The sequence below is a fragment of the Neophocaena asiaeorientalis genome, unplaced genomic scaffold, assembly GCF_003031525.2.
Source record: "Neophocaena asiaeorientalis asiaeorientalis breed wild unplaced genomic scaffold, Neophocaena_asiaeorientalis_V1.1 scaffold447, whole genome shotgun sequence".
Lineage (NCBI taxonomy): Eukaryota > Metazoa > Chordata > Mammalia > Artiodactyla > Phocoenidae > Neophocaena > Neophocaena asiaeorientalis.
In genome coordinates, this window is record NW_020174372.1 from 1,474,556 (window position 1) to 1,487,083 (window position 12,528).

The 12,528-nt window shown below is 41.4% G+C and overlaps 1 protein-coding gene across 2 annotated transcripts in view; it reads right to left on the reverse strand.

The window, feature by feature from the left end:
* Window positions 1-242: 242 nt before the first annotated feature.
* The window catches only part of LYPD6B (LY6/PLAUR domain containing 6B), a 31,919-nt gene continuing 19,633 nt past the window's right edge, over window positions 243-12,528 (reverse strand). The window contains exons 3-5 of one of the 2 annotated variants that reach the window (XM_024756253.1): window positions 10,634-10,732; window positions 6,932-7,062; window positions 243-958 (exon numbers count right to left, since the gene is read on the reverse strand). In XM_024756253.1, coding sequence (XP_024612021.1) covers window positions 794-958; window positions 6,932-7,062; window positions 10,634-10,732 — 395 coding nt within the window. In that variant the 3' untranslated portion in view covers window positions 243-793. The remainder of the gene's footprint in view (window positions 959-6,931; window positions 7,063-10,633; window positions 10,733-12,528) is intronic. The other variant, XM_024756254.1, reaches the window with a different exon arrangement.

Below are 12,528 nucleotides of genomic sequence, written 5' to 3' on the forward strand. Positions count from 1 at the left end.
TCCTCACCTTCTCAATTCACTAGTTTTGCATTTAGCATCCTAAGAAGGGTCCTTCACCCAAAAGAAAAAACTAAGTCACAATGGCATAGAATTTTGTACTTTAAGCTAGAATATATCACCTGTGGTGCATGAACACGTAACTTCAATTAGCCTCCCTTATGACACTGGTTAATGTTTCACCTGAGGTCTCCACATCAGCCAAGAAACACATAAGCGTGCATTTTACATTGTATAATTTAAAAGTTTTATTTCCCCCCACAATAGCCAATGGGTTTCATATTAGTTCCACTGGAAGTTTTCTTCTTGTAGTTGCCCTTCTCATTGACTACACCGTTGGCGGGGAAATTGTTTTCTTATTGGGGAAGGGTTATATGTCATAGAGATGCTCTGAGCTAATCACAGAAAAGAGAGGGTCTGATCCAGCAGCCCCTGAAGGAGTTGATCAGTCAAGGAGTCCTTTCTGCTCCAGGCCTGGTCAGGTGGGGACAATACAGGCTACCGAACCTGCCCGTAGTAGATGCTGGCAAGACTCTCCTTGCAGTAGTGACCAGATGCAGCCCCTTTGATCAAGAAATATAAAATCCACATAATCCCTCAGTCCCTGCCAAGTCCCCTTCCTCAGTGGCCTCGTGCAGGAGCATTTCAGCTAAGCACCAACTGGCTTCTGCTTTGGGGTCCGATGAGCATTCTTCACCAAGTGCAAGATGGGTCTTCACTCCAAAGTTCACTGTTTACACAGTTGTTGGCTTGTGATTTAGAGGGCTGGTCTCTGCCTCGCCCAGGAATGGTGGTATCACATCAACAGCAGCATGAAGGCCCAGGCCAGCACTGGTAGGTGGAGCGCAGGGGCACGGCTGCCAGACGTCCTCTGAACATGCGTCACAGCAAAGACCGCATTAGTGTGGTTGGTGGGTAACTCAACATTGCAGATCATCCCTTCACAGCAAGACCTACACTCCTGTTACCAAAGGAAGAGGAGAAGGAAAGAGCAAGTGAATAAAGGGAAGAAGAGGGAAGGGTCAAATGAAGAAAAACAAAAGCCTTCTTCAGCTCTGAGGACAGAATTATTTTTTTATCTTTTATGAGTATATAAAATTTTATTTCAATTTAAAAATTTTCTAAAATATGGCATACAAGAGAAAAATGCTATCTTATTTTTTAAATGTTTGAGACTTAGTAAACATTATGAATTTGAAAATGTACCTTTTTCCTATCAAATTGACAAAGATTTCCAAAATGTACATGAGCCTGGGTCCGTGACATGGTAGTAATTTTGATATTCTCAAACACTGCTACTGAGAATATAATTGCTTCAGTTTTTCTGGGGAGAAATTTGGCAATCTTTATCAAGAGCTTCAAGATTATTTATATAAATCAATCCAGTAATATGCACCAAAATCACAAAGATTATGTGGGGCTTATTTTAGAATAAAGAAATATTAAAAGCTGTCTAGTATTTTTAATAAGGAATTAGATAAACAAATTATAGTACAAACACATATTTTAATATTATGTAGCCATTAAGAATATTTCTGAAGAATAGTTAATAGGTAAGTTTTCTTTAAAAATATTTTTATTTTATATTGGAGTATAGTTGATGTGTTAGTTTCAGGTGTCCAGCACCTGAACAGTTAGACATGTATCTATTCTTTTTCAAATTCTTTTCCCATATAAGTTATTGCAGGATATTGAGCAGAGTTCCCTGTGCTACACAGTAGGTCCTTGCTGGTTATCTATTTAAAATATAGTAGTGTGTAAATATAACCCCAAACTCCCAATTTATCCCTCTCCCCCACCTTTCCCCTTTGGTAACCATAAGTTTGTTTTCAAAGTCTGTGAGTCTGTTTCTGTTTTGTAAATAAGTTCATTTATATCATTTCTTTTAAAGATTCAGCATATAACTGATACCATATATTTATAATACTAAGTCAGAAAGAGAAAGACAATCTCCAGGTCATCCATGTTGCTGCAAATGGCATTATTTCATTCTTTTTAATGGCTGAGTAATATTCCATTGTATATATGTACCACATCTTCTTTATCCATTCATCTCTCAATGGACTTCCATGGTTACTTCCATGTCTTGGCTATTGTAAACAGTGCTGCAGTGAACACTGGGGTGCATGTATCCTTTCAAACCATGGTTATATGCCCAGGAGTGGGATTGCTGGGTCATATGGTAGTTCTATTTTTAGTTTTTTTTTTTTTTTTTTAACATCTTTATTGGGGTATAATTGCTTTACAATGGTGTGTTAGTTTCTGCTTTATAACAAAGTGAATCAGTTATACATATACATATGTTCCCATATGTCTTCCCTCTTGCGTCTCCCTCCCTCCCACTCTCCCTATCCCACCCCTCCAGGCTGTCACAAAGCACCGAGCTAATATCCCTGTGCCATGCGGCTGCTTCCCACTAGCTATCTACCTTACTACGTTTGTTAGTGTGTATATGTCCATGACTCTCTCTCGCCCTGTCAAAACTCACCCTTCCCCCTCCCCATATCCTCAAGTCCATTCTCCAGTAGGTCTGTGTCTTTATTCCTGTCTTACCCCTAGGTTCTTCATATGTCGGCACTCATCCTCTGTGCGGGAATCTCCCCGCTTTGCCCTCCACACCCGTCACTGTGCACTCCTCCGCAGTCCCGAAGCTCCCTGCTCCGCCTCCTGCAGTCTCCGCCCGCGAAGGGGCTTCCTAGTGTGTGGAAACTTTTCCTCCTTCACAGCTCCCTCCCACTGGTGCAGGTGCCGTCCTTATTCTTTTGTCTCTGTTTTTTCTTTTCTTCTTTTGCCCTACCCAGGTCCGTGGGGAGTTTCTTCCCTTTAGGGAGGTCTGAGATCTTCTGCCAGCCTTCAGTAGGTGTTCTGTAGGAGTTGTTCCACGTGTAGATGTATTTCTGGTGTATCCGTGGGGAGGAAGGCGATCTCCGTGTCTTACTCATCTGCCATCTTCCTATTTTTAGTTTTTTAAGGAACCTCCATACTGCTCTCCATAGTGGCTGTACCAATTTACATTCCCACCAACAGTGTAGGAGGTTCCTCTTTCCTCCACACCTTCTCCAGCATTTACTGTTTGTAGACTTTTTGATGATGGCCATTCTAACTGGTGTGAGGTGATATCTCGTTATAGTTTTGATTTGCATTTCTCTAATAATTAGTGATGTTGAGCAGCTTTTCATGTGCCTCTAGGCCATCTGTATGTCTTCTTTGGAGAAATGTCTATTTAGGTCTTCTGCCCATTTTTGGATTGGGTTGTTTGTTTTTTTGTTATTGAGCTGCTTGTATATTTTGAAGATTAATCCCTTGTTGGTTGCTTCATTTGCAAATATTTTCTCCCATTCTGTGGGTTGTCTTTTTGTTTTGTTTATGGTTTCCTTTGCTGTACAAAAGCTCTTGAGTTTAATTAGGTCCTTTTTTGTTTTGTTTGCTTGTTTTATTTCCGTTATTCTAGGAGACGGATCAAAAAAGATACTGCTGTGATTTATGCCAGAGTGTTCTGCCTATGTTTTCCTCTAAGAGTTTTAGAGTATCAGGCCTTACATTTAGGTCTATAATCCATTTTGAGTTGATTTTTGTGTATGGTGTTAGGGAGTGTCTAATTTCATTCTTTTACATGCTGTCCAGTTTTCCCAGCACCATTTATTGAAGATAAATGGTGCTGGGAAAACTGTCTTTTCTCCATTGTATAGTCTTGCCTTGTTTTGTCATAGATTAATTGACCATAGGTGTGTGGGTTTATCTCTGGGCTTTCTATCCTGTTCCATGGATCTATATTTCTGTTTTTGTGCCAGTACCATACTGTTTTGGTTACTGTAGCTCTTTGTAAGTGGTACAGTCTGAAGTCAGGGAGCCTGATTCTCCAACTCAGTTTTTCTTTCTCAGGATTGCTTTGGCTATTTGGGGTCTTTTGTGTCTCCATACAAATTTTAAAACTTTTTGTTTTAGTTCTCTGAAAAATGCCACTGGTAATTTGATAGAGATTGCATTGAATCTGTAGATTGCTTTGGGTAGTATAGTCATTTTGACAACATTGATTCTTCCATTTCAAGAATATGGTATATATCTCTCCATTTGTTTGTGTCACCTTTGATTTCTTTCATCAGCGTCTTAGTTTTCTGAGTACAGGTCTTTTGTCTCCTTAGGTAGGTTTATTCCTAGGTATTTTGTTCTTTTTGATGCAGTGGTAATTGGGATCATTTCTTTGATTTCTCTTTCTGATCTTTCATTGTTAGCATATAGGAATGCAAGAGATTTCTGCATCCCACAACTTTACCAAATTCATTGATGAGCTCTGGTCGTTTTCTGGTAGCATCTTTAGGGTTTTCTATTTATAGTATCATGTCATCTGCAAGCAGTAACAGTTTTACTTCTTTTTCAATTTGGATCCCTTTTCTTTTTCTTCTCTGATTGCCATGGCTAGGACTTCCAAACTATGTTGAATAACAGTGGTGAGAATGGACATCCTTGCCTTGTTCCTGATCTTACAGGAAATGCTTTGTTTTTCACCATTGAGAATGATGTTTGCTGTGGGTTTGTCATATATGGCCTTGATTACATTGGTTCCCTCTATGCCCACTTTCTGTAGGGTTATTATCATAAATGGGTGTTGAATTTTGTCAAAAGCTTTTTCTGCATCTATTGAGATGATCCTATGGTTTTTATTCTTCAAATTGTTGATGTGGTGTACCACGCTGATTGATCTGTGTATATCAAAGGAGGTTGGTCCAGGGGCTTAAGCAGGCTTTTCGGTGGGAGGGACTGGTTCCTACCCACTGGTGGGTGGAGCTGGGTCATGTCCCTTTGGTGGGCAGGGCCGTGTCAGGAGGTATATTTAGCTGGTAGCTGTGTGCTCAGGAAGACTTTAAGCAGCCTGTCTGTTGATGGGTGGGGCTGTGTTCCCACCCCGTTGGTTATTTGGCCTGAGGTGTCCCAGCACAGGAGCCTACAGGCTGTTGGGTGGGGCCAGGTGTTGGTGAGAAAATGGCGGGCTCCCAGAGGGCTCATACCAATGAGAACTTCCCAGAACTACCACTGCCAGTGTCTTTGTTCCTGCAGTGAGCCACACCCCGCCTTCACAGGAGACCCTCCAATACCAGCAGGTAGGTCTGGCCCAGACTCTTATGAGGTCCCTGCTTTTCTCCCTGGGTCCTAGTCACACGAGACCCTGTGTGCGCACTCTAAGAGTGGAGTTTGTTTCCTCCAGTCCTGTGGAGCTCCTGTGACAAACCCCAGTGGCCTCAAAGCCAGATTCTCTGGGGGCTCCTCCTCCCATTGCCAGACCCCCAGGCTGGGGAGCTTGATGTGGGGCTCAGAACTTTCACTCCTGTGGGTTAACTTCTGTGACAGAATTATTTTCCAGTTCGTGGGTTGCCCACTGGGCTGGTATGGGATTTGATTTTATCACAGTTGCACCCCTTCTACCATCTCCTTGTGGCTCTTTGTCTTTGGATGTAGGATATCTTTTTTGGTAGGTTTCAGCGTTTTTCTTGTCAATGGTTGTTCAGCAGTTAGCTGTGATTTTGGTGTTTCGTAAGGGAAGATGAGCTCATGTCCTTCTACTCTGCCATCTTTTCTCCAAGTTTTCATACTGTAATTTTTCTAAGTGGAAACGTTTCTTTGAGGTGGGAATTCAGGAAGGGCCTGGCTGGGCAGTTCTGGCTTGGGGTCTCTTAAGTGGTTGCAGTGAGACAGTAACTGAAGTGCAAACATTTAGGAGGTTAAAGACCTCTCTGAGGACAGAATTGAGTTGGCTTTTAGTCTGTGAGTCATCCAGGCCCTTGGGCAGCCTTCCCCCCACTTACCTCAAAGTAAAAACCATCTTGAGAGTCTTTTCATTTTAAGTGTGATACCTGCACCAACCCAAGCATAAGCAAGAGAAAGGCAAACTGAATAAGACTGCTTAACTGAGTCAACAACTCTTCTGAAGGTTTGTAAGCAGAAACACTGAAACAAAAATAAAAGCTAGGAACCTTTTGGATTGGTCATTGATTTTCTTTCTCAGTACTACTTGTTAGGGGATAATTATCACTCTTGTTGTCTGTACTAACACTGATTCCTATCTTTACAGTGGCATGCTCCCTCACAGCACAAGGTGTTCTCAAGGGAAGCACTCCCTGTCATGATATCGGATACAACGCCTCAACCTGATAAACCTGGACATTCACAGAGGCTTTCAGGATAAAGTATCTATATCGAATGGCTTCCAGGATGGCCAGGTAAGATAAAGTATGTACCTCAGTGGTTCTCAATCCTGGCTGCACAATGTATCTATTGCTCATTTTTTTGTGTGTGTGGTACACGGGCCTCTCACTGTTGTGGCCTCTCCTGTTGCAGAGCCCAGGCTCCGCGGCCATGGCTCACGGGCCCAGCCGCTCCACGGCATGTGGGATCTTCCCGGACCGGGGCACGAACCCGTGTCCCATGCATCAGCAGGCGGACCCCTAACCACTGTACCACCAGGGAAGCCCTCTATTGCTCATTTTAATAAGCTGGGGTTAACCTCTCAGATTCTCACTTCCTCGTCTAAGCAGAGGCAGTAAGTTTGCCACCATTTTCCTCTTTCTACCTTCTTGGTGCAGTGCTCTTGGTGATTTCTAGCCATAAACAAAATATGTAAGCTGGGCTCTAATGTTGGTCATCCTCCAGTGCATGGATTGTTTGCTTTTGGGGCTTCCAGAGTTGACTTCAGACAACTCACCCAAAGTCCAAGGTCTAGACCCTGGAATCTAAGAATTATCATTTGTTTTTAGTAATATTATTGTTTGATGGACAGAAAGGCTTCTTCTTTCATCTCCATTTTATCAGTGTAAGGGAGTCTCTCTCAAAGTGTACGTATGTTTGACATTATTTATCCTTCCTGCCTCTTTATATACAACCAGCCATCACCATCAAGAAACCACAGGACAATAACTTTACACACACATACGCTCCTTACCGTGTGTTCAGAATCTTGGCTGTGGTGGCAGCCAACAAAATGACATTCACTTGTGGAGGCACACTTTTTGGTGATGGATGTACTCCTTCCATGACTGGTAAAGTGATGTACTGTCAAACAGTACTGTGTATCTAGGCAGAAAAAAGCAACTTATTTTTTTTGCAATGTAGTAAGCAAACTTTCAACAGTCACTTCAGAAATGACTAAAATTCAGGATGATGCTTACGTTTCTAGGCGGTATTGTTGAACAGACATTAGCTTCTGAAGCACATGTCTATTTTTAAAATGAATATAAATGGGCACCATCAAAACCATAGGTCCAAGGAGCAGGGGATGTGGGGACATGTGTATACATATAGCTGATTCACTTTGTTGTACAACAGAAACTAACACAGTATTGTGAAGCAATTATACTCCAATAAAGGAGTATAACGCCAAAAAAATAGGTCTGCTCATTTCCTAAGAAAGTGTCAGTATGTCTATGTTTCTCCCTCTGAAGCACATGTTCTGTAACTCTAAAGTAAAATGCAGTGGGTCATAGCACTTGTTGCATTATTCCACATATGTTTCTTTATATACTAATAGGCCATGTGGCAACCTGGACTGAGAAGCAGGTGCCTTAAATTACACACCAAGAGCACCTTGCTTACCTAATTCTTCTCCAGGCTCTAATCCTCCCGGCGTGTTTGATTTTTCCCCAAAGTATTTCCAGCTTTTCTCCTCCTCTTTAGATAACTCTTACCTTCTCTGCCCCCTCCCACTCTGCAGGGCTAGTTCATTGCCACACAGATTACCCCTTTAACCATTCACATTTTATTCTCAGGGTTCTTTCAAGAAAGTGATTTCATTCACTAACCTAGGACATTCCACTTTAGTTCTGCGCCTCTTACTCTTTAGTTATCTCAGGCCAAGGCAATGCTTCTTAGTTTATTGAGAAGTGACTATGGCAGCAATGCCCTACAAGTGGGGGCAGGGAGCAGGAAAACGTGAGAGTTGAGAAGACGGGGCTTAGGGAACTGCCTGTGTCACAAGTGACGAAGCCACGTGAGAGCCTTTGAGCTCATGTTCGTTTGAGTAAAATTATAAGCGCACGGGTGGTTGACAGGGCTGTTGTAAGCTCTACGTAATGTTAACAATAGCAAATGCCCATTAAGTGCGTACCACCAACCAGGCACTCTTCTAACATGTATTCACTCATTCAGTCCTCACAGCAGGCCTTAAGTCATATTAACATCCTCATTTCACAGAGAAAAAAACCTGAGGCTTACGGTCACATAGGTAGAAAGCGGTGGAAGGTAAGACGCTGACGTAGGCAGTTTTCCAGGGTTTGTGCTCTTCACCAGCATACTATCGTGCCTCTTAGTACACTCAGCATTGAACTGGGCGTGAGCAGAGCGCCCTACAAGAGCAGCTGACTGGGACTCTGAAGGACAGGGAACCACTACATGTTCTGGAAGGCATTCCCATTTGTACTCCAGACAGAGAAGAATTGAGAACTGGTAGCTGCCTGTGTTCCTAGAGACCGTCACACATGCTAAAGCAGCCCTACAAAGTCAGAGTTAAACGCCGGGGTAAATAAAATAAGAAATGTCATTCTTGTCATATCCTGTTACCTAGAGAACCTCTTTTAACACCCCTGGCAGACCACAGAAGCAGAGCTATAAAGTGAGAAGGAAACCTGAGATGACAAAGAATAGCCACAGGCCTGTGTGCCCCAAGAAATGGTTGACCATCACCCCCCTCAATAATGACAAGGTGAAAAGTAAGCAATTACAGCCTCAATTCCAGATGGTTAGTATTTTGGGGGCTTGGCTGGTGTACAATCAAGAATGTACTGTTACGCACGCTGGAATGCGGGGGGCATTCCGAGTCCATCTCTCTCTGAGTCAGGCTTTTTCTTGTTGGCGAAAAGCTGCAGCATCCCTCTTTTGCTCCCATGTTTCAACAGAGATGAATTTCTAAAACCCAGAAATTTCCATGCATGTTCCCGTTAAAAGTGGCTTCGATTACCTAGTAGGAACAGCATTTGGTAAAATCCAAAAGAATAATGCCAGCCATAAAGATGAGGATAAGAAAAGTGCCAGACAGTGTCCATAAAGAGGCTGGACATCAATGCCCCAATCGACCACTGTTCCGAACCCTTCCCATCCAGTTCTTGGGAGAATTTAAAGCAAACGGTTAAAGAATGATACCCACCTTCTGACACAAGCTAGTTAAAGAGAGGCATCCACCAGCCTCAGAAACATTGAAATTAATGTTTGTGAAAAATGTAGAAACAAATCCCCAAAAGCATACATGCACTCACAAGCACAATTCAGTCAACCGCTCTTCAGAACTGTAAAATAACCTCAAGAAAAAAATATTTTGATAATTATTCTTGGAAAGACATGTAAATGTCACAGCCATCTGTGCTAATTTACAGCATAAGATTCTCAGGCCCAGTAGAGGTCTCCAGTGTATATACTATTTCTTGGTTCCACAGTTTGGCATCATCTGGAAGAGGTAAGGCTATTCCACTGCCATAATGTGATATAGAAATGTCCAAAAGATTCAAGGTAATAGTAGACCAAAACTGGTAGTCTCTAAGAGTTTGTTTTTGGTGGCTTTTTACATCTGAAAACTTAAAAAACAGTGCATCCTATAATCTAAATAGCCTGATCTCCTTATAGTTCTAAGTAGAGTTTTTCAATTACAAATCGTCCATCAGCACATGCTTTACCTCCAAGTTTAGTCCAAGTCATCATCTTCTCCTGCCCCAAAACAATGAAAGACCCCATTTGGTGTCCCCTTCTTCTCTTGTGCCCAACCATCCATTTGGCACTCAGCAGCCAGAGAAATATTTTAGAGCACACCTAGCATCTTGTACTCCATGGCTTAAACACCCTACTCCCTTCCCATCACATTTACAGTGAAATCCAAACTTCTTATCAGAGCAAATAAGATGCTGCACATCCCAGTCCTTAAATCTCAATCAGATCCTTTCTCCATCTCCTACTATGCCTCACCAGCCAGCCTTCTTCCTGTTCACAGAGGAAGCCAAATCTTGCCTTTGCACCTGCTGTTCCTTCTTCCTGGCATGCTCTTCCTGCAGATGTCCACGCAGCTGACTTGTTTTGGTCATTTGGTTCTCAGTTCAAATGTACATTCCTCAGAGAAGATTTCCCGACTACCTAGTCAAAGGCATCCCTTCATTCTCAATATTTACCAAGCACCTAATATGGTCTAGGCACTGGATTAGGCACTGGGGATCTACCAGGGAACTAAACAGACTAAAAAGATGCTCAAATGTTTGTTGAATAAATGAATGAGTTTCTCAAGCATCAGTGTATCTCAAGAGTACAAAAACCTTCCTTTGCTTTAGCCAGTAAGTAGGACTTTTCTAGCAGTATCATCAAGCATTTCTGACATTCTCAGAATGCCCTAGTCAACATTGTGGTCTGTTTGTTCTCCCTGGTAAATATTAAGAAATTCTTCCTCAAAGCCCATACAACTACAAATGGAGGCCATGCATCAGTTTCCATGTACTCTCAGAGTAGTCTGATGTCTGGATAGTCTCGTCAAAAAAAATCTCTGATTTCTATAGAACATCATCAGCCTGCTGGTTTGCTAATCTCATCACATAAGATGCCTCTGCTCAGGGCCAGTTAAGAGAGATCTAAATGAGGTCTGATCACCAAAGAGTTCCAAACTCAGCACACTTACTTCGTGGGCACCATTTGTCTTCTGCCCATCGATTGCAGTTATAATTATCCCCTGCATTTTCACAGGTAAAACACTTGAAGCTGTTTGGAAATGGTGTCGCTTTAAAAAAAAAAAAAAAGGAAAGGGAAACAGTATGGTTAAAATTTTTTTTCAAACATCAAATATGGCATAAAGTTAGCAACTTTCACTAGATCAAATGAAAGTTACAAGTCATTATCCGTACAATTTCTGTTTCTATGGAGCTGGGCCACACTTTGGGGAATTTTCTTTATTCCCTTTTCTTTGAATATTTCATCTATGAATATCTACTACAGAGTAATGCAAATGATTCTATGAGCCACTTTGACATATCCATGGTATTGTTCGATTATAATTTATAACTTGGGGGTAAGTGAGGGTTGAGTGGACAGGCAAAGATGGTGGCAGTATTGGAACCAACCAATACTTTGATATAGTATCGGCCCTGAAAAGAACTGGAGTCACATTAACCTAAGCTTGAATTCTGCGCTTCTCACTAATTGTATGATTTTTTAACCTCTAAGAAATAATAATATTTACAATAATAGTGACAGTGAAGATCCCCAGGACTTGCAGAGATAAAGATTAAACAGCAGGTTGCAAGAAAAATATCTAGTAGAGTCCCTGGCACATCAAAAACCAGGTTGGTTTCCATCCATATGTACTTGCATTACAGCTACACTTAACTTCAAACAAGTAATCTCATTTGATATATGTCAGTTATCCCAACATTAGACCTCTTTCAGGAATGTAACATTTAATAGAAGGATGATAGTAATTCTCAGGCCCTCGTACTCAGGCAAGAGTGTTACTGAAAGGAGGAATTACAAGCCGCCGGAAGTCTGGATTGAGAACAACTAGTATGTTCTTTTTTTTCTTTATGCTTTCTTTTTCCTGGCTTGTATCTTGTTATTTTGTTGGGCGAGGAGTCAAAAGTGGAATAAATTTGACATTTCTCTATAGGCCAGAGTATAAAGCCCTGTATGAAACTTTCAGTTCTCCTATTTTTGGAGAATGAAACAGACACAGATCAAGGTAACCCAAACCATCCCTAAGTTGGGATGATAATTAGAAAGCAGTGCATAAAACAAGAGCAAAATATCAAAAGCTAAAGTTCAGAGGACATGAAATTAGTTCTTGCAATACATTTCAGTTTTGCCTGTGCATAAAAGTGAATTAGGTAAGTAAATAAATAATGAAATCCATTTTCACCTATTAATTCAGCACAGTTTAAAAAATACTAAAACTCAATGCTGGTAGGTAAATAGTTAATGTATAAACTGGCACAACCTTTTTGATTTAGTAATTTCAAGCATCTATTCTAAGGTCATTCGCCAACTGAAGAGGAAACTTCATTTAAAAAGATTTTCAATGAAGCGTTAACATTTAGCTTGCTTGTGAGAGTGTGTGTGTGTGCACTCCTGGGGGGCCAGTATAAAGCTTGGGGAAATAGTTTACGCACATAGCCAGCTATGTGAGTAAAAACATTTTTAATGTAAGACATTAAAATACTTTCAAAGTCATGGAAAAATATTCAAAACACAATGTAAACAAATAAAAGCTACTGCAAAATTAAATTTGTGTGATCTCTGTCACGAAGTTAAATACACATACAGAGTAAGAACAGTGGAAGGAAACACAGTTGACCCTTGAACAACGTGGAGGTCAGGGGCGCCAGCCTGCCATGCAGTTGAAAATCCTCATGTAATTTATAGTCGGCCCTGCATATGGCCCTCTGCAGATCATGTAGTACTAGAGTATGGACAATGGGGAAAAAATCCACGTGTAAGTGGACCCAGGCAGTTCAAACCTGCGTTTTTCAAGGGTCAGCTGTATTCAAAAATGGAAAGAAGAGCTCACTCTGAATCTTGGGATTG